Source organism: Aplysia californica, unplaced genomic scaffold, assembly GCF_000002075.1.
Source record: "Aplysia californica isolate F4 #8 unplaced genomic scaffold, AplCal3.0 scaffold00182, whole genome shotgun sequence".
NCBI lineage: Eukaryota > Metazoa > Mollusca > Gastropoda > Aplysiida > Aplysiidae > Aplysia > Aplysia californica.
The window spans coordinates 549656-572861 of NW_004797452.1; the positions used below are offsets into that span (position 1 = coordinate 549656).

A 23206-nucleotide genomic window follows, 5' to 3' on the forward strand; every position below is an offset into this window, starting at 1 on the left:
GCATGAAGTCTGCAGCTCAAATCGCAGTTCGCAAAAGAAGTACATGAGAAAACAAACTTTCATAATTGGAGCAACCCTCTCTAAACAGAAAACATGGCTAAACCAAATAAAATGCGGCGGTCCTGCAGATTTCACTTTAAGCACAGACTCCACTGTAGATCTATCTTTCATTTTGTTGCATGACATAAGCCTTTAAAAAATTATGATCCTCAGTGTTGAAAAGGTAGATCTAGTGCTTTATAAAAGGGTGACCTTATTTAGGCCACATATGGCCTAAATAAGCTAAACCCCCCTCCCTTACCTTATTTAGGCCACAGGTGGCCTAAATAAGCTAAACCCCCCTCCCTTACCTTATTTAGGCCACATGTGGCCTAAATAAGCTACCCCCCTCCCTTACCTTATTTAGGCCATATGTGGCCTAAATGAGCACTCCCATATAATTAAACATCACAAATAGTTGCAATGTACAAGAGTTGCGCATCTTTTATAGCTTTTGTTCACTTTCGTCTGACCGCGTTAAAAAAATCCTAGACCTAGATCATAGAGGAATTTACTTATGCCCACAAAACTTTGCATGGCATTTCTGCAGGCCAGCGACCAAACAAATATTTTTTTTCTTCTAAAAGGAAGTTGTTAGGCACAGTTCCCTTGCGCTGCTTACTCGGGGACTGTGCAGTCCCCTAAGCTAAGCTCCATGCCAAATTGCAATTGCATTGGTGAACGCGTCATATAGAGCTGTAACTTGTCAAGTACAGTCAAGTGTGGTGTTCTTGTGCACTTTGTTCAAAGCAAATCCGAGGAAAATGGCTGAGCAAAATACTGATGCAACCTCCTCATACTTCATACTACGAGGACTGAATTGTGATCAAAATTTAAACTCTTCTCGGCAAGTCTGCAGTTGAAAACCATAGTGATCTATGCAAAGTATCAATTCAAACAGTAAGAAAATGGATCAGGGAGATTGAAGGTGGGAGGTCTGACATGAAAGATGAAGCGCACACTGGAGGGTCCCCGGTTGTCATTTGTGGCGACAGTGTAGAGAGAATCAAAGCTATTTTGGAGGAAGATACGAAAAGAACATGCGGGGAAATAAGTGAAATAATTGGTCGCTTTTAAGCACAAGGGGGCTATCCCGATAAATGTTGTTTCGATTAAATCGAAGTTTTTGGATCCTTATTCAGTCTCTTTAAAAAAGACCAGGGGAGTTTTTTCCCTTACACACCAATGAAACCAGACTTCTATAGGTAGGGCAATGCCCACTTTCAGTGTAGGTCAAGATTTTTGGAAACCCCCAAAATATGGGATAGCCCGCTACTAGTCCTTACAATTAAAGGCGACCAATTGGTCTATCCAGTGCAACAGATCACCAAATACTGACAAACGATCTTGGCAAGAAAAAGTCTTGAAGGAGGCATCATGACAACGTGCCTGTTCACAAGTCCAGAATTGTGAACGAGCTTCTAAAGGGCTACTCACAGGAATTATTGGAACACCCGTCCTATTCACCCGATCTCTCCCCATGCGATTTCCACCTCTTCCCCAAGGTACTAAAAGAAATGCTGAGAGGTCGGCGATTTGAGGAAGAGGACCAGGTTCAAGAAGCTATAAGTAGTATGAGTAAAGCTTTCAGGACCTTGGACAAACGATCACTGACCAATGTCTTTGACTGCTGGGTACATCAAATGGAGAAATGTCTGGAACTTGATGGTTCCTTAGTTGAATAGGTATTTGAATAGGTTTTCTGTTGATACCAAATACATGTACAAGGTGATTTATAATCATGTGTGAGGACAACATGACACAGGAAACTTATTCTGCCACCGCCAGTTGACTCTACTTCACTGGCTGAATTATCAAAGACACTGAATTCTTTTTTTTTTTTTTTTTAGCAACAACCATCAAATTCAGTGAATTCATTCCTACTAAAGTAGTCTGAGTTTGATCCAACACAACAAGATTCTCCAATAGGGGAGGAATGACTAATGAACCAAGGAAGACACGGTGCACTTGTAAATACATTTGTACAGGTACCAGATTTTATTCCCTGGTTTGTCCGCACATGACCACTGAAGGTTTAGAGTTTAATGGTAAGGCTCTTCTCCTCGCACTCAGAAGATGCGAGTTCAATGTTAAGAGAAGAAATGTATTCCAGAGAGCAATACATCTCAAAATATATATTTCTCCTGGAATGCTGTATCCCACTCTGCCCGAGTAGGCCTGACACTAGGCTGGGTCAAAGAAGCTAGCCTCCTACATCTATAATCTATTATACGTAGTCTATAATTTATGCACTGGGTATAGTCGTCAAGCGCAGATATAATATAAACAAAACTGAACAACGAAGGAACCCAACTGGGTAAGCGAAACTAACTTCAATTCCAGAGATCAATTGTCATTGTGATGACAGGGAAGCCCAAATACTATAAGTATAAGTATAAAAGGATTTTTTCTTGTTCTTTTTAGGGGGGTGGGGGTTGCTTTTCTGGGCTGGGCTATCTAAATATTATTAATATGTAGTGCAGATAAGCACTCCCTTAAAAAAATACACCATCAGTCATTACATCCAAAATTCATTTTAGAAGGGGTAATTTTGAACATCTAGAGATCTACTATCCACATACAGAGAGACTGCATCATTCTAATTGAACATGCAGAGGATGTAGGCTATTTAGACAAAAAAAGAAAAAAGAAAAAAGTCAAACAGCATGTTCAGTAGATCATCATGTTGTGGTTTTATTGATGACAATGTTCACGATGAATGAATTTAAAAGCTGCCAAATCGCATTCACGCAATCCAAACTCCACCTGTCATAATTGTTTGTCGGAGCAATTGTATCATAAATAAAAATAAAACAAATAATAAATAACACTGGTATGGAGTAACTTACATAATAAACAAATATATTCTTCTTAGTGTACATGGGAACATTTACAGAATAAATTTTTTATCTATTCTTGAAAGTTGTATGCTATTTTATGTCTCTTGTAGACATAAACCTAACTCATCCCAAAGTTCAAACTAAAATACAGATTATGTTTATGTTTAGAAAGACTCCTTCACACCATGTTCAAAAGAAACATCTAAACAAAATTCTTAATTATATAAAAAATACAAATGTTTGGATATGGCAGCAGTGTAAGACAAGAATAAACATCCTCGAAAATGTCCGCCGAGGACGATATTGTGAGCGAAAGTTCTGAAATATACTATACCCATAAAAAGAAAATGACCCTTGCTTGAGATATAAGTGATACCTGAGAGAAATATTAGCTCATGGCTACTGTTGTTGTTAGCGATCCAGTTCATGGCTACTCAAACACTTGATTATATAGGGCCAACTTTCTGTACTTGACACTTCTCTTGAACATGGTGCATTTGACAACACTTCCCTGTGTGAGGCATGTTTATCAATAAAACTAGCAAAATTTCAAAGCAGACAAATTAAATGCTATTTTCTGCAGTAAAAATGTAATAAGATTGGCTCCAAAGACTCAGAATTCTGGATCTGGTAAATCTTTTTCAGGTCTCTTCTTAATAAAACAGACATGCCCGGGGGCAAGATTCTAATTCTACAGCCAAGCTAGAGAAAAGGACAATAAAAAATTCCCAAAGTCCAAATCATGGCAATAGCTGGACACAGAGTCTATTATTTCCACATGTCTACTTTTTTACATGCAAATACCAACCCACAGCTATCGAGTAATGTTTACAGTGTACTGTGTACAGCATCCGGCACAACCTACCCAAATCACGTACAGAGGCTGAGAAAGGGCCAGATTTATGTCAAAACTTAGTTTAATTACTCAAGAACATGAAAAAAGTACATTCATTAAGCAAGAGCTGACAAAGGAACAAAATCATCCTTGAGGAAAAAAAATAATCAAGAGGTTAAGTCTATCACTTACACTACTAACTTAGCTAAGTTTGATGTCTGTGATCCTGTTCTGAGTAAAAATATATGAGCAGCATGAAGGAAACCTTCAGCTATGCAGTGCGATCCTTCACATAAAATTTGTAGAATTCTCAATTCAAATTTCTTTAAATTTAATCAGCCACTATAACAATACTGCAACTTTATGGGGAGGAATTTTCATGTAACAAATATATAGGAACTGTCTGATACTATTGCAATAAACTGTTGGCATTCTTCTACCGATGTGCAATATTCAGTAAATCATGAAATTTTACTATTATTAATATTAAACACACACAGGCCCCCTTCTTTACAGGTAAAATTTTTTTTAAATTAAAAATTAGGAAGCGAGAAATCTGAGCTGCTGCTCAACATTAAGAAAAAGGAAACAGTAAGAGAATCAGGTCCAGTCTCAAATTTCAAAAGTTGTGTCGTCAAAGACTTTGAAAAAAGGAGTAAATCAAGGCCAACAGCCTATTTCAAAATACTTGAGATCGATAAAAGCATAAAAATAGAATGTAAAGGAAAAGTAGAATCACGATAAGACATGATGAAGTTTCCTTCTCATCTTTCTTTTTTTTAAAAATGAGCAGAGGCCAATCAGATGAGATTCAGAATATATAGACAGCAGCTGTTAGACTTCACTATCAACACTCTCATTTGTTCTAGGGCCATATTATAAGTGCTCATACCATAGAAGCAAATTTGTACCTACTTTCAACAGCTTATAACTTTACATTCTATTTTTTCAAGACAAAACCGCATTTTATTCATGTTAAATAAAGAACTAATTATGGAAGAAATTCAATGTAAGAATACATAGACCTGCATGTGAGCCTCAACCAGATTGTCTGAAAATTTTGCGCGCACCCCCCCCCCCCCTCCCCCCCATAAGAGCTTAAATTTTGTGGGTGTCATAAGGAAGGACTTTTCCGAGTAATGAGCGACCACCCCAACAAACACAATAAAGAAGAGACCTAACCCTAACCCTAGGCCTACCCCAAAAAAGAACCTGCAACGGGCCTCATGTAAAAAGGCCAGCATAAGTCCAAAATGAAAAAAAACACAAAAAAACCCACTCCAAAACAAAGTCAAAGGAGCATGCATGTGGCCTACATCTTGCTATTACAATAGGGTTTGATACAATAACACAATAGAATTGGAGTATGAATCCTCCATACCATATATAGATCTAGATCTAGTAATCTAAATAAATTTAGATCGATATCTTGTAGAACAAGTGAATAGGAATAGGCCTTGAACTAGAAATCCGCATCCGATTCCGAAAAGAGGGACTCAGCTTAGTATAGATTCTAAATAATTCACGCACCTGATGAAATGCTTTTTACCAACATTAATATTACAGCACAACCTATGACTACGATAGGGTTTGACACAATAGAATTGGAATATGAATCCTCCATTGAGGTCTATAATGATCTATATAAATCTAGATCTAGATCTAGATTCTATTAGAACAAGTCAAGTGAGTGAATGAATCCACACGATCTCAACAATTGAATTTGTCAACAAACGAAATTCAAAATGGCCGCTCGAGCACGAAACTGAAAGTAGATAATTTAGGTCGTCGTCCTTTTTCGTATTCGCATTTCTACTCGGGTTCCGACAATTATGTCGGAAACGCCGACGTCGGCAGTCGGCGGAGCGCGCGTCGGCGGTCGGCACGAAAACGAAAAGTGCCGACAAAGCCGACGGGAGAATAAGGGGGCGCTGGCAGTCGGCCAGGCCTCGCACTTCGCACATTGACTGATACAGGTGGACCTAGCGATAGCATCGGCCGGTTCGCGGGTCGGGTCGCGATTGTCAGATTTCAGACGATTGTCGGCAAACATGCAGGTCTAAATACAAATTGTCAAATTAATTAAGAAACGTAATTTATGTGTATAATCTCAAAAATTCTCTTCACTGGTATATCGTCAAGTTAACATTCTATAACCCTATGCGTACACCTGGGGTCATTTTGTAACCCAAGGGTTGTATTCTTCACATTTTAGAAATACTTCTAGTACGAAGATCTCTTTTAAACTTTCAGTATTTCTCAAAAAATCATTTTGACAGACTGCTATGCAAAGTGTATGGATCGGATTAACGAGTAAATTTCCTCTTTGGAAAGTGGCGGCACAGAGTTCCCCACATTGTATGGATACGAGAGTAAAACACAAAGTCCGGATACGGTTAAGAAACAAGCAAATTTTTAAGAGCACCACTTTTGACTGCGTCTTGAGGTGTTTACAGCAAATAATGCTGATGTACTTCTAAGCCATACAGCAAGAAAAGAGAAACAAAAGATTCTATAAAATACAAACTTAGAAATTATACCACCCAATACACAAAGAACATATGGACCCCCCCAATCTTTTGACAAACAAACATCTTGGCACTGGTCAATCATTCAAAACCAACATGATCATGAACAATCGTAAAGTATAATTCTCAACGCCTGTGTCGTACGTTATAAATAACAACCAGCGGGGTTCAGTAACCCAGCAATTTCCACACACAGTCTTAGAGCAGTCACTCCCGCCACAAACCACAAGCCATCCTGACATCTCTTTGCGACACCAAGCAAGTCCTCTCACATAAGTCTTCACTTTGACGGACACTCTCCACACCACAATGCCAGCGCCTGCACTTCTCAATCTCAGGTTCAGTCAACAATCAATATAATAGATATATGTCATCATTGTTCTACTGTCCTATCTGTGCAGCACTAGTCATTCAGATACTGAAAGTATGTAATGTATATATATTTTTGTACAATGCTGACATAAATAAAATCTCAAGACTTTTTGTTTTCATTGATCTATTTACATTGTCTCTTCAACACACTTTTGACTTCATGCTGGTATCTGGCCAGCAACACCCCCCCCCCCCCCGTCTCCTCTCCCACAAATAAGGAATATGAAGTGCATAATTTATACTGAGGAACAATAGTGGTAACTTAGCCACAACTGATGACAGGGGTCGATGTTATGACCTTCCAGTTCTTTTCCTACTAGACACCTCTGAACCTAGATAACGCATGACAATCCAAAATGCATAGGAAACAATAACAAAGGGGTGAAACATGCCATGTACTGACGACAACAAACACTTCAAACCATGTTTTCATATCACAAGCAACACACCGAAATCAACCATTGCGCATTCCTGACGTATAAATACTCATTCACACTCTCACTCATTCCGGTCACATGCTTCCCCTTTTGATTCACTCTCACTCGTGTTAAAAGAGGAAGATGTGTGACATATGGAGATTTTGTAGACAGATGTATGACAGACATAATGTTTAGATATAATGAAGTGGGAGTTGATGACAAGAGGTCACAAACGTTTCAAAGTTTTCTTTTTATCCCTTTTCTTTTTCTCCACAATCTTTTTGTCGCCAGCGTGCTTTTTGGCTTGTGGACCTTCACTGGATTTGTCTTCTGATGAGCAATTATCGCCGGTCGCTCTGCAACAGAGAAATAATAAAAATGATTTAAAAAACATACCACCTCTATGGTCTTGAGTCTCGTCTTGCAGGCAAACACATTTCCCTCAAAACACTCTTACTTAGGCTACTCATAGCAGGTCAACGGACTACAATTTCAACACTTTTGGTATAGGTTAATTAAGAACTGCCTGGGCAACTGAACTCAACAAAGATTCTTTTCATTGACAGTCAATATCCAAAGTGTCATCAATGTGTGCAACATACATGCAGGAACTCTCTAGTTCTTCGTCCTTACCTAGTAAACTTTAATTAAACACACTCGAGCTAATCTACCAGTCCAGGCCTTGCCTGCACAGACCAGGCACATAAGTATAGAGGAAGTAAGACTAAGACCTTACCTACATACTGACCATGAGTAAAGAAAACAACCATTAACAGCAATATGGCACTTCCACGAATCTTGTGGACTACAGGAAACTTAAGAAAACAGTAGAACATGGCTATAGTGGGACTTTTGGTTCCAGAAAAAAAAATTCTGCTGTAGGCGAGTTCCTGCAATAGGAATGCAAACGGGAAATAACCACAACATTTTAAATTACCTCCCTTCCATATCAATAAAATTTGCGCTTTAGATAGATAAATCTTCCTTTTCTTTTCAACTTCGTTGATTATCTCGGCTTTTAATTTGAGTGAGAGGCATTTCCTTTTCTTTGTTGGAAGCCACCTATTCCTCGGTCCTGTACAGCTTGTGCTGTCTATCGTACAGTTAGTGTTAGGCTTACTCAACTGTAGAACAGGTGAAGTGGATGCATGCGTATGCCTATGAGCATCAACGATCACAATTCAATGAATCAGGAATCACACACTACACACTCTCCTCTTCTTTTACGGCCTAGGGCTATGGCCTATACACTCTCATACTGAGCATCTGAGCTACTGCACATCACTTTTGGAGCAGCTCATGTAACGCATCTCTCCGCCACCTGCCCCACCTCACTCATCACTGGACTGGCCAATCACAACGCCGCACCCCTGACTGCCTATTTGGAGCCTGCCGAAAGCCCCCCCCCCCCCCCCCCCCAACCCGCTGTATCCGAGTTTGGCCTTTCCGAGCACAGGTAGTTGAGTTCACATAGACAAAAAAAGGGGGTTCCAGTAAGGTCCTGCTGTGGGGATGGTCCCACTGTAGCGGGCGCCATTATAGTCATGTTTTACTGTACAAAACTGCTTAACACGAAATTCCCATTAACACAAAGCAATTTCAAATCTGTCTGGAGGGCTCTCGTGGTCTAGAGATTACAGTGCTTGCCACTCATTCATTAGGCCCTGGGTTTGAAACCTCGCAGTGATGGAAAATTTTCTTCTCTGAAATGTTCCCCTTTCACCTCCTTTCCTACTCTCTAGCCATGTTCTGTCATCTGTTTCGTCGTCACTTTCTGCCCCCACCCCTTTCCTCCTTTGCCCCCTCCATTTATAAGCAGCCTTTCTACTGTTACAACTTGTCTCCTTATGTTGTCTTTCAGCCACACCCCTGATCTTGGGTAGGTTAGATTTAACACCTAGCCTCCTCGCATAAGGGCGAAAAATCTCGGAGGTCGCAGTTGCAAGTTGCACACGTTTAAGATCCCTCCATGGTTCAAATTTCAAAATTAATTCCTACCAAACAGAAAATGTTTAACGTGTCCCGCATGCTCATATGACCTTAAATGTAGTTGCGGGCGCCGTAAAATACTTACCAAAACAAATCTGTGTCTCCCCCCCCCCCCCCTTTTTATTCAACGCACTGTACGACTGATTCGTTTTCAAACAAAGGGAAAAGAGATATATCCATTATTCCTGTGAAGTTTGTGACATTCCCCTTTGCACTGAACCTCGCTTTTTAAAATAAATTAACTCTGAAATGAACAATGTTTCTGCCGTAGTGAACGTGAAGCTTTAAACTGTGCTATTTCTCGTGTTTCTACAGCGTAAATGAGGTGTACATGGTGTTAGTGCTTAAATCTAAGTCAATTTTCAATGAAAAACTCATAAAATGCCTAGACTCCAGCACATGCGTCTCTAAAAATACCCCACACTCATCTGAGTTAAGGAGAAGCAAAAGGCTCTCACAGGTCTAAAAACAAAACTTAAATCACACTTTCAAAAAGACATATTTAGCCTCTGCTATCAACGACAGAATTACACTAACCTGAGAGGCTTGGCGTGAATTTCTGTGAACATTTTTGCTCGTAATGAGTAGTCTTCATACTGTTCCAGCAGCAGTTTGCCAGCTTCAGCGTTAAGGGCAGACTCTGGATTAGGCACTATTAGTAAACACTTCACAGTCTGCAGAAGAGAAAAGAAAACAGAAACATTACCACAATTTCATTTATTTATTCCATAAAGTCATATTACACAGAGCTCCGTGAAAATTCGATTTGTAAAGTTTAGACCTGCATGTGAGCCTCAACCAGATTGTCTGAAAATTTTGTGCACCCCCCCCATAACTTATAAGAGCTTTTAAATTGTGGGTGTCATAAAAGGAAGGACTTCCGAGTAACGAGCGACAACCCGAACAAAGACAATAAAGAACAGACCTAACCCTAACCCAAAATAGAACCTGCAACAGCTCTCATGTAAAAAGTAAAAAGGACAGCACAAGTTAAAAAAAAAATTAAAAAACATAAAAAGCACACTCCAAAACAAACAAGCCTAGATCTACATTGCTAATCATTGCTATAAAAAGGAGTTTGATACAATAATACATAGAATAGGAATATGAATCCTCCATATAGATCTAGATCTAGATATATTATAGATCTAGTGATCTAAATAAATCTAGATCTAGATGTAGATCTTGTAGAACAAGTGAATAGGAATAGGCCTTGAACGAGAAATCCGCATCCGATTCCAAACAGATGGACTCAGCTGAGTCTAGATCTAGAATCTAGATCTAGAAAAAGATTAGATCTTTATTCTAAGTAACTAATTCACGCACCTGATGAAATGCGTTTTACCAACATTAATATTACAGCACAACCTATAATAAGGTTTGACACAATAGAATTGGAATATGAATCCTCCGTTGAGGTCTATAATGATCTATAAATCTAGATCTAGATCTAGATCAAGTAGAACAAGTGAGTCGGACTCGAAAGAATCCACATGATCTGAACTATCAGTAAACAAACGAAATTCAAAATGGCCGCTCGAGTACGAAACTGAAAGTAGATAATTTAGGTCGTCATACTTTTTCGTATTCGTATCTACTACTCAGGTTCCGACAATTATGTCGGAAACACCGACGTCGGCAAGAAAACGAAAGTGCCGACAAAGCCGACGGGAGGAAAAGGGGGCGCTGGCAGTCGGTGAGGCCCCGCGCTACGCACATTGACTGACACAGGTGGGCCTAGCGATAGCATCGGTCGGCTCGCGGGTCGGGTCGCGATTGTCGGCAAACATGCAGGTCTAAAAGTTGCAAGAAAAATGAGTAGCAATTTCTTTTATGGTGAGAATAAAAACAGATGGAAAATACTACTTTTCTTGAAACAGCCAGGAAATGAAAAACCAGGAGAATTACGTTCAATATGGTAAAAACACTTAAAATAATAAAAAGCTGCATTTCAGGAAGAGAATCTATTTCCTAATAAAACAGAAACAGTAGGAAATCATTTTAAAAAAACTTAAACCATTTCATATTATTAAGTTTTCCTACTGACAGTAACATATAAAGTCTGAGGTACTGTGTTGTACATTTATTACATTCATACAACAGGGCTAGAAAAACCACATGCCCTTTTGCTTTTGACAGCGATAGAATGACAGCTAGCAACTGTTACCTGTATACTTATAATAAAAAATATTAAAGAGGTAAATCTCAAAACATAAACGAGTGAGGCAGTATTCATATATTACAAACATATTCCTTAAAACAGAATAATGGCGCTTTACATCTACAAGCATTAACTTCAGAAGCAGAGGTTGAAACAAAACACTCAAAGAGAAGAAGTAGAACAAATCTGTCATCACCTGCAGGCATTTTATCATGTTTGTCTTTTGCATGAGCTAGACTTACCAATAAAATATGCTTGATTCCTAATTCGGGTTTCCAGTCTTTCTTCAGAGTGTTCACACATATCTCCCCGTTACTCGAAACATTTGGGTGAAATATTTTTGTGAGGAAGAAAGCCTTTGGTGGCTCTGATGGAAAGTTGTTTCCAAGTACCAACTTCATGCGGAAGGTGCCGCCAGCGTAAGGGGTGCCAGCTGAAGAAACAGAGGAACAAAAGAAAATTAAGCTAAATATAAGAATAAAATATATGAAAAGAAAAAGAAAAAACTAAAAAAAAAGAACAAAACTACTGAATAAAAGTGGTCTGCTTCTCAATTCCTTTAAACCCCATGCACTACAGAAATCCAATTCATAAGGAAAAAACGCAGTACTGTTGCTTTTAAAATCACAATAGCTTCTAACATTTTTCGAAAGCTGCTAACTCAAAAAGCAAACGCTAAAAAAAGCAGATTCCATCCACAAGATCACCAAAAGAGCTCTATTACAGGAATCTGTAATGTGGCGTTCCAATATAGTACACACACAGCCAGACTCATGTTGGTCATCAGAACAAAGATGAAAATTTTTTTAAAGAGAACATCCTCACATTTGTACACAAATAGCTTTTAAACAAAAGTGTGCATATATATCATTATATGTTTATAAGCTAGATCTTCTCACAATCACAAATTAGCATTTCGGTAATACAGCTTTTACTCACACTCTACACAATAGCAATTAGAATATAACAAACTGAAACCTTGGCGCTCATATGACCTTATGCAATTGCGAGCGCCTCAAAACCTCTACTAAAACTAAACTAAAAACGAGACTAAGAACCCCCCCCCCAGCAAGCACTCATTCAATTTGTACTGACCAGGTCCTTCTATCGTTGCTTGAATATCTGTGACGTCTTCATCGTTCATGAACAGTTTAATACCTTCCGGTGGATTTCGACAGAGAGTGCTGATCTCCTTCGTTACTTGACGAATAATTTGTGGAGACAAATTTTCTACATTTGACACCTTGAAGAAAAAGAAAAGAGACAAAATATATATTTCATTCTTAATATTTGAAAATGCCATAGCAGGCATTGCACTTTACATAATAAAATTGAAACTGTCAACAATAGCCACCCATTGTCGAGGGGAGAACTTGATGTCTTAGACAAAATGTCATAGACAGTGTCATTATCATGAAAAAAAAATCACAAGGGGAGGAAGTGGGAAGTGGCTATCTGTGCAGGACAGGCGATTGTTTTGGACAGGTGGCTGCTGTTAGAGCAGGTTCCACTGTGTACGCTTTAAAAAATGATACCAACTATTTACTTTAATGCAGGCTTCCCAATATTTTCAAAATCCAGCCAGGAATTGATTATAATAAATGCATTATAACACCCGATTATAATAATTAAGAATATTACATCCAGTGGGACTTGTTTTTGTGTAGTGGGCAAAAAATTGCCCCCTGAAATTCCCAACTGCTGAATCCGGGACAGTCCCAAGAAATTTGGGACAGTTGGAAAGCCTGATAACTAGAGTTGGGTCAGGCCCGCAAAATTAGCGTCCGCGAATAACAAACTACTCACTGGCACTACCCGCAAACGAACGAACCGCCCGCTTTTGAAGAGAAGTTCACTACTCGACTCGCTACACATCGGACAGAGACAACAGTTCGTTTAGTGAGTGAGCGGACGGAGAGACACCATGCATTCAAGTGGGCGGACGGACGGGGAGCGACTCCTTCCATTGCATACTATTTACAACCCCCCCCTCCCCAAATTAAATAAAAATCACCCTCGTAGACATTAAGGGACATAAAAAGCCCAGTCACAGTGTCACAAATCTTATTCATTGGTCCGAACTAGATACTTGACAAGAAGAGAACAAGAAGAGAAACGGAAAAATTGTTATCGTGTAGGCTACTGTACCACCGTAATTATTGTTGTAGGCCTTACACAGAGTGAGACTGAGGAGATGCAGAGAAGGAGATGAGAGAAGAGATTTTTTCACCAAGTTTTTGTCTTGTTTGGTTTCTCAACCTACAAATCTTTCCATTGCTAGCAATCTTGCAATGTTTAAAAGCAGGTTCCCCTTGCCATTGCTAAGTCACTATAATTTATAATTCAATTAATTTGTCATCGCACCACTGACTACTATCAAGGCAAACCTGGGAATAAGGAACAGAGATTAGGCTACCTTCATAACAGAGTAGAGTTACCCAGCGTACACTCAAATTTCCTCCATTTTCACATTTGAATGTCACAACCAAGGAACACCACATCGAACCATTCTTAATTTTATTAGCTTAAGCGTAATAGTACAGTAGTCTCTGCCTAAACGCACGCCATACAAAAGCACGCTCCGCTGTAACGCACGCTTTCATCATCTGACGAGTTTTTTACTATATAATTATGACGTACAAACGCACAGTCACTCCCTCTAAACGCACGCTCCGTTCTGCGAAACACGCCGACAGGTAAAGCTTGACAAAGGGATATTTTCACTACAACCTGCACAGCCTGCGTTGGTAAGACAAGACAAGCCTAGAAAATTGGTGAGCGTGCCCCTCTCGCCGAACAAAGAGAGTGCTGGACAGTGTTTTCATAATAGATGGAACTGCTCTAATTTGCCGATGTGCTTCCTGTAGAGTGTCCAGTTCTCCGAACCGTAGAGGAGGGAGGAGAGCACAACGGCTTTGTACACTTTTATTTTTGTTGACAGCCGGACATTGTGCTGTTTTAGTACCTTGTTTTTCAGTCTACCGAGAGCTTGGCTGGCTTTGCTGATTCTTGAATCAATTTCCTGCTCCTTCTTTCCTTTCAAACAATTTTCGTCCTGATCTCGTTACGGAACTCCTCCCTTATGTTCTACAGTCGAACCTGTGTAAAACGGCCACCCATTGTCCAAGAGAAAAGTGGCTGTATAACACAGGTGGCCGTCATTGGCAAGATTGATGAAAATGAAGAAAGCAGATCATTCTCTTCTGAGTAACCTGCATGTGAGCCTCAACCAGATTATCTGAAAATTTTGTAGGTGTCATAAAAGGAAGGACTTCCGAGTAACCAGCGACCACCCCAAAAAAAACACAATATAAAGAAGAGACCTAACCCTAACCCAAGCCCTACCCCAAAAATGAACCTGCAACGGCCCTCATGTAAAAAGGTCAGCACAAGTCCAAAATGAAAACAACCCCCCAAAAAAAAACCTCCAAAACAAAAAGGAGCATAATAATAATAATATGGCCAATACTACTTTGCTATTATAATATGGTTTGATACAATAACACAATAGAATTGCAATATGAATCCTCCATAGATCTAGTAATCTAAATATAGAATCTAGATCTAGAAGAACAAGTGAATAGGAGGCCTTGAACGAGAAATCTGCATCCGATTCCGAACACTCGAACAGAGAGAGGGACTCGGCTGAGTCTAAGATTCTAAATAAATAATTCACGCACCTGATGAAATGCTTTTTACCAGCATTAATATTACAGCACAACCTATAATAGGGTTTGACACAATAGAATTGTGAGGTCTCTATTCTGAGGTCAAAACCAGGGCTGATCTCAGGCTTTACACTGCTGTAAGGCTAATTCAAGAGGGTTTTAAAAGGGGGGTGGGGGGGGGTGTTTAAAGGGTTTGTTTGTCGTTTTATTGGTTGTATGGTTTATATTTTGATTAGCATTCTTTTTTTTATGCTGATTTTGTGTAAGGGTAAAATAAACGAAGTATTATAATGTAAGTTAGACAATGAAGACTGAGTGTCACGGTAAAACAAACACACGGGTCGCCACCACTCGGAGAACCAGCGACACTTCTGTCTCAAATTCACGTCAACGTCCATTGTTACTTTGTCACAGACTAGGTTTAGTAAACAAAACAGACCAGTCACCTCACATACGATTTGTGTGAGTATTATAAGTTGTGGTGGGGCTTATATATAGGACTGGTTACTATGATGGATCAAGCTTCCCTCACAAGCAGTTGAAATTTATTGTTAGGTTTACCCAATGGTCAACTTGGGTAAACATTCATTGGAGGGAATAGCAAATGACAGGTGAATGGATTATGATGCTTGTCCTCAGCATGAGGGGCAGATTCAAAATTTATGACAAAGCGTCGGGCAATGAGTGACCATGCCTGGCCGCCTTAGGTAAAATTTGACCCTGGGTCGATAAAATAAGTTGGTCGCGACCGCATTGGATACATTCTCGCGCAATAATACAAGTGGTCCTGTATTCTTCAATCTTACCCGGGTGACCGTTTTACACAGTTAAATTATATAGTCATAGAGAAAAAAAAGCAAGGGAGGAAATGGAAAGTGCTGCCATTTGTACAAGTGGCCGTCATGGCAGGTTCGACTGTGTATCTTAAAAAAATCCCAGGAAATGGAAAGTGGCCATTTGTAGGATTGTAGGCCTACAGGTGATTAAGTAGCCTATACACAGATTTGCCGTTAGTAGAGTGAGTTCGACTGAACTGCTCCCAGTTTTTTATCTTACTTGAATACTTGAACTTCAAGTGAGACAGACTGGGTTAGCCGGGAGTTCGGGAGTTTCTGGGCGCTTTTTCGGTAGTTCCCACCCCAAAATTGATATTCACGGGTTTTGGCCCCAAGAGTAGGGGGGTTTCAGGGGGGGGGGCTTGCCCCCCTGACCTAATAGAAATAAGGCGGGGGGTTTCAGGGGGCACGCACCCCTGAATTTTATCACAATTTAATGTTCAAAGTGTATTAAAAACCCGGTAACCGGGAACAAAGTTACGAAGTATACAGACCCGATAGGGGAACTCTTTTGTGATTTCGGAAAGTTTCAGCGCTCAGACCCGGTAGTGTGTGTGTGAGTTAGAGAGAGAGAGAGAGAGAGAGAGAGAGAGAGAGAGAGAGAGAGAGAGAGAAAGAGAGAGAGAGCTGGGGGAAGTGCTAGCAAAATTTCAGTTGGCAGGAGGGAACGAGAGGAAGATAGAGTGAGAAATAGAGGGAGAAAGAAAGAGAGAGACAAACACAGAGACAGAGAATGCGAGCGGTACACAGAGACAGAGGGGAGAGAGAGAGAGAGAGAGAGAGAGAGAGAGAGAGAGAGAGAGAGAGAGAGAGAGAGAGAGAGAGAGAGAGAGAGAGAGAGAGAGAGAGAGAGAGAGCTGGGGGAAGTGCTAGCAAAATGTATGACATGCCCCAGTTGGCAGGAGGAACGAGAGAAAGATAGAGTGAGAATTATAGGTGGGGAGAAAGAAAGAGAGACAAACAAAGAAAAGAGAATGCGAGCGGTACACATAGACAGAGGAGAGAGAGAGAGAGAGAGAGAGAGGGAGAGAGAGAGAGAGAAAGAGAGAGAGAGAGACTGCTCGATTGAAATTATGACATTGTTCTTTTCTTCAAATTGTGATTCCTCCAACTCCAAAACAGAGGAAAAACGACCGTTCATCAAAAAGACATCCACAATCTTCATTTAGATTTAGATCTAGATCTAGGCTAGCCTCGAAACTAGATCAATGATTTATGCCTCTGTCCCGATCTAGAAGAACCTAGATCTAGTTCTACCCTGAGCCAAGAGGGCGCTGAAACTTTCCGAAATCACAAAAGAGTTCCCTACCGGGTCTGTATATATTTTGTGACTTTGTTCCCGGTTACCGGGGTCTGTATACACTCCCTTTAATGTTTTGCAGTTGTTAGGTTTGATATCTTAGCTCGCCGCGAATCAAACATAGATCTAGATGTAGGTCAGGCTCAACTAAGGAGGGTGGGAACTACCGAAAAACCACCAGTTTCTGAATAGCCTGAATTGGTACACACTGTGTAAAATTGGTACTGTACGTAGACCTGCCTTAAGCCTGAGGAATTGAAAATGTGTGGGTTCAGTCAGTGTAAGGTTAGGAAGTTGGGGGGAGTAGCATGGGGAAGGACTAGGCTTGAGGCTAGGGTCCAGACCCAGACAGCAAAATCAAAAGAGTGGACTGTGGACGGATGGCTATCAACATCCATTTTCAATGCAATTCATGGAAGGTAGTGTCAATTGCCACCAAGTGACGCGGTGGCAATTGACAAAAATTGACTTTTTGTCAATTGCCATCAAGTAAATTGGAGCTCTTTTGCGTTGGTGGGTAGATCTTGCTTATTGTGCACGAGTGCCCGGTACAAGTAGTGCGTTCGCCTCTCTGTCCCTCTGTGTGTGTGAGTGTCTTTTCCTTACCCCCGTCCCCCGATATAACGTGAATTTCTGCTTGAGTTTGTGACCTGTGTTGGTTCTACACCAAAGTGTGCCTGTGTTGGTTCTACACCAAAGTGTAGGTTAAGGCTTGCCTAGATCTAGGCCTACGTCTCATTGAAAACACGCCAAGTTGGTACCATAGCTCTACTCTAGACTAGATGCTCGTCCAATCACATTATGTATATTGCTAAAGATAGCGTTGTTTTCAGACTTGACACCACTTCACCCGGTGGCAGTTGACAAAAGGTCAATTTTTGTCAATTGCCACTGCGTCACTCGGTGTCGGTGGCAATTGACGCTACCTTCATGGAATCACGAACGCACACTTGTTCTCGACTTGTTTCGAATCTACTGCGTTGGCATAGACACATAAAAAGCCCAGTCACCGTGTCGCAAATCTTATTCATTGGTCTGAACTAGATATTTGACAAGAGGAGAAGAAGAAGAGAAACGGGAAAACTGTTATCGTGTGTATGCTACTGTACCACCGTAATTATTGTTGTAAGCCTTACACAGAGTGAGACTGGGAGAGGCAGAGAAGGAGATGAGAGAAGAGATAGAGTAAAAAGTTAAATAAAAACTATTTCCATCATCTTCAAGGGTGAAAAAATACTATGTAAAGACTCGAACATACATTTGACATTTTCTTCTGTGGGACTGGAAACAGACGGCGACAAACAGGAAGAAATTCAAGTTTCCTATCCCAAACAACAAAGTGTCAGCTGTGCTTGGATTCAAGCTTGGCCTAGGCATCGACATGACACGGAAACTTCTAAATCGATGAATATCATCCAATGAAAATTGAGTTTTTGGTCCATACGGAGCAAATGGTATTTTGAAAATAAAGGTTTTTTTCACAAAATTGTTAAAGATGGAATCAAATATGGGTGAATATAATATAATCAAGTTCATGGTATTCTTATTTGATGTAAATAAAATAGATTTTTATTTTTTTTTAAAGAAAAAAATTTGTAAACAAAATACTGAATAAGCCAATGAGGCCTCTTAAAAAAAAATAATCAGAAGACTATTCACACGCATAAATGTTCACTCTAACCGGTGAAAGGCTACCAAACTTTAGGCCTAGATCTAGTATTCGTTTTTCATCAACTCACGTAATCTAAAAAGTTATTACTGTTTAAAACCCTATCCAGACCGTTAAAGCTGTTCAATTTATGTACTATTATTTATGCTTCAGGGTTACTTTAACATAAATTAACAAAAATTCTCAGTTTACACTGCTCTGTTTCTAAGAGATGCTAGATCTATACAAATTATCATAGTGTGAATAACAAGCCCCGTTTTTTTTGTTTGTGGTGAAGTTTGTGAGGAAGGAAGCACCCACAGTCAGGACATGATCAAGAGACAAGTCTATCACTGAGAAGAGGAGAGCAAGAGAAAGCTAAGACTTCAATAAAGTCTTTTATTAAAAAATTATTCGCCCTATCTTCAATCGGTTGTTTCTGCCCACACGTACTTTTATTTTTCAAGTCAACATCTACTATGAAGAAAAGCACTGCAAAATATCCAGGAATGCAGGATTTGTCAGTAAGTTACTTGAGCCCGAGTGCCCTGACCGGAGTCCTGAGCCTGAATAGATATATATCTAGAATCGGTGATTGTCAAGATTTCCGCGGTTAATTCCGATGTGCGTCTTTCATAGCCTCAGGTATGTTTCACTTTGGTCCCTAACCCTAACCCTAACCCTGGTTAGGGTTAGTGTTAGGGTCAGGGTTAGGGTTAGAGGGACCAAAAAAAGCGAAACATACCTGAGGCTATGAAAGACGCACATCGGAATTATATAACCAGGGTTAGGGTTAGGGACCAAAGCGAAACATACCTGAGGCTATGAAAGACGCACATCGGAATTAAACGCGGAAATCTTGACAATCGCCCTAGAATCTAGACAGTTGATCTACACTGGTCTTCACAACAGAACAGTGAGTGGCTGTCCATTCCGCTCTCGTCTCAGCACACCCACAATACCACTGCATTAGTATTGTTGTATTTGTTGAGTTATGTTGTTCATTCATCATTGTGATAGATCTAGATCTAGATCTAGATCTAGTAGTGAAATAGTAGGCCTAATGATGGGAGGACTTCCATAACGAGCGACCACTATGAGAGAGCGGAATTGAGGGCTCTGGGTAGGGGTAAGAGAGGGTTAGGTCTAGGCCTCTTCTTTATTGTGTTTGATGGGGTGGTCGCTCGTTACGGAAGTCCTTCCGGCCTAATAATCCTAATGATGCTAGAGACTAGAGATGTGTGTTCTGTTGTTTGGGTTCACCCCCACTTTTATCATTGATCTCAGTGACTCACAGTTACCCATTATTGCCATCGAAGTGTATACAGACCCGGTAATCGGGAACAAAGTCACGAAGTATACAGACCCGGTAGGGGAACTCTTTTGTGATTTCGGGAAGTTTCAGCCCCCAGACCCGATAGAAATGTAGTGTGTGTGTGTGTGTGAGAAAGAGAGAGAGAAAGAGGAGGGGGGGGGGGTGCTAGCAAAATGTATATGACATGCCCCAGTTGGCAGGAGGGAACGAGAGAAAGATAGAGTGGGAAATAGGTGGGGACAAAGAAAGACAGAGACAAACAAAAAAAGAGAAGGTGAGCGATACACAGAGGAGAAAGAGAGAGAGAGGGGGGGCTGCTCGATTGAAATTATGACATTGTAACTTGTTCTTTTCTTCAAATTGTGATTCCCCCAACTCCAAAACGGAGGAAAAACGATCGTTCATCAAAAAGACATCCGCAATCTTCATTTAGATCTAGGCTAGCCGCGAAACTAGATCAAAGATTTAAGTTTGTCTGCCTAGATCTAGATCTAGACCATAGATCTAGAAGAACCTAGGTCTACCCTGAGCAAAGAGGGCGCTGGAAACTCTCTGAAATCACAAAAGAGTTCCCTTACCGGGTCTGTATACTTTGTGACTTTGTTCCCGGTTACCGGGTCTGTATACACTCCCTATTGCCATTCATTAGGCCTATATAGATCTAGCTGTCATTTCGTCACTCCGGTGCAGTCAAGACTTCACAGTCATCTCGTCACATGGTCTTTTTGTCACATCCCAAATCCACAAAAATTTAGAATCTAGTCACACACTTGCAAACATCAAACGCACTTTGTCATTGCCCCCCCCGGCGGGGGGATGCGAGTCGTTGTGTCTACTTGGTCAACAACACCGTTCATAACTGGGTGAGTTTTGTTGAGTTGTTTGTTCTGCCTTTGTTTCAAACTTGGTGAGTTATTTTTTTTAAATGAAGTGTCTACGTACATGGTAACTGGGCACCTAGTCTCAGTGTCTACGTACAAGGTAACCGTCGACCGGGCACGTTGTCTCAGTGTCTACGTACAAGGTAACCGCCGACCGGGCACGTTGCCTCAGTGTCTCGTACACGGTAACCGAGCATGCAGCCTCAATATCTACGTACTCGGTAACCAGCAACTGGGCACGTAGTCTCAAATTAATGATCCCCCCATTCCCGAGCCCTATACTTCGCAGCGCACAGACTTTGAATGAACTTTGGTGACCCCAACCGGTACTCACAATGTGCGTGATGCACACGCACAGGTTCACTGAGCCTGACAAGACGCTTGTATGACTTTCTTTTTTGTTTTCAGCAAGTGACAGCACAGGACACATATTGATTTATTTTCATTCCGGTTACTGTGTATGTAAATACTGAGACTAGGTGAGACTAGGTGCCCGGTTACGGTATGTAGGTACTGAGACTAGGTGACCATGAATGTAGACACTCCGTTTTTTAAAAGTTTTTTATTGGTTGGAGAGGTGGGGTGGGCGTGAGCCAGGCTACCCGGAAAGCACGCTGGCCCAGTATATAGGGCCGATCTACTTCGACCAGGAAGCGCGCAGGCCGTATATAGGACATAGAGAGACCCTAACCCTTTTCAATGGAAAATTTCAGTTTGTTTTCCCAAATGTTCAAAGAAATAGGCACTTCGTTCCTTTTATTTATGAAAAATGGGAATTGCTGCTTTTTCTTTCCTCATCCTTACTTACTTTCATCATTTATCCTCTACTTCTTTTAATGTTTGTCACTTTCTTGTGAACTGCTATTTGCGGGGAGCCTTGATAGTCGAGGCAGACTACATCAACTAGTGCCCTCCAAACAACCACATTCCTCCAGTAACAATCTCGAGAGATTATTATTTTTTGTGAATAGCAGTGTACAAAAGGCATAGCATAACTTGGGCGTCTTGGGCTTGGCAAATATCAAAATCATCAAATGGTGAAAATCGTTGAAAATATGAAAATGCCCACATCTTTTTTAAAAAACTTTTGATGTAGGCCTCTTATCATGTAAGGGCCTATAGTGTAATTTTCAGGTTTTCAGTTTTTTTGGTTGAGCTAGGTTAGGCCTAATGAAGGCTATTGTTGTTTCACTCAATAATTTTTTTTGTCAGTGATTCAGATTGAAAAAAAAAGATATTAAAAAAATCCCCACCACTAGATCTACTTAAACTGTTACTTGGTAGTCTAGAAGAATTGAAGGTATAGCAATATCGCACGTCTCACGCTGGCAGTACGAAAACGTGGTGGACTCTTCTGAGCTAGGGGTAACCCTGGGAACATTTAAAGTTATAGATAGCACTTTTTATTACGTCAGCCCCATGTATCATACATAGCTGCATATATGCAGAAGAAGAAATTTTGGCGTTCACATTGTTTTCTGATGCTTTTTCTTAATTTAAGTTTGCTGCTGATTAGGGTCTTTGTTCTTTATGGAGTTCCTCTGTACTCTTTACAGTCAAAAATGAATTATCTGTCAATCTTCAATGAAATGCAGATAATGTGGGTTCTCATGCTATTCTTTTTTTCTGGTTTCAGCATCTTGGTGGTGGAGAGATGGCCTGTGATGAAGGCGAAGGTCATGATCTGAAAAGAGATTTTGAAGGGTGGCGTGAAGTCTTGATCCCATTGGCCAGTGTTTTAAAGTGGGATCAGCCATACTACCCTGCTATTTTAGTTGGCGTGTCTACTTTTTTATTTTCGTAAGTTCCATTTGTTATTTTACACTCATTGAGACCAGGCCAGTAGCGCGATTGTGGTTGTCACTCCATACGGACCATTGAACACTTTGTCGAAAACTTCACTGGAATGTAAATTTTTTAGCACAATTTTGGGCTCGGATGATGATACATTTCTCCCCCCTTTGTTAAACTCTTGTTTATATCAATAAAACTTTTTTTTTCCTGCAAACTTTTTTAAAACCTCACAATTATCAATTTTCAGTAAACCTTTCTGTACGCAGAATGTGACAGAAAATAAAATTTAAAATTTTTGAAATCTTGACACCAAAAAATATGAGGACTAGATCTAGTAAAGCTGGGGCTTCTTCAAATTCTAGGTAAATTGTGAGCACGAACTGCTCGCTCCAAGTGAGTTGCTGACTGGCTTGCGGTTTGCACTCTGTGATGTCGTCACATACTGTTTTCCTGCTGCTGGCACGGAGGTGCCAAAGGCCAACAGTGTTACTGTTCTTTCATTTTTTTCATCCACCCCCTTTTAAAAGAAGTCTCTCTCTCTCTCTCTCTCTCTCTCTCTCTCTCTCTCTCTCTCTCTCTCT

General features: G+C 40.4%; 2 protein-coding genes across 2 annotated transcripts in view; one reads left to right on the top strand and one right to left on the bottom strand.

Moving 5' to 3' along the window:
- Positions 1-6922: 6922 nt before the first annotated feature.
- On the bottom strand, positions 6923-18393 carry LOC101854865 (ubiquitin-conjugating enzyme E2 S). Its single transcript, XM_005098414.3, has 5 exons — positions 18246-18393; positions 12279-12426; positions 11426-11616; positions 9560-9696; positions 6923-7389 (listed from the first exon to the last, which is right to left on the bottom strand). Exons 1-5 carry the CDS (start codon positions 18252-18254, stop codon positions 7260-7262), a joined length of 615 nt encoding a protein of 204 aa, XP_005098471.1. The 5' UTR covers positions 18255-18393; the 3' UTR covers positions 6923-7259.
- A 355-nt stretch (positions 18394-18748) lies between these two features.
- The window catches only part of LOC101860328 (ADP-ribosylation factor-like protein 6-interacting protein 1), a gene marked incomplete in the record, with an annotated part of 21319 nt that continues 16861 nt past the window's right edge, over positions 18749-23206 (top strand). The window contains 2 exon segments of the mRNA XM_013082576.2: positions 18749-19159; positions 22468-22631. Coding sequence (XP_012938030.1) covers positions 19115-19159; positions 22468-22631 — 209 coding nt within the window.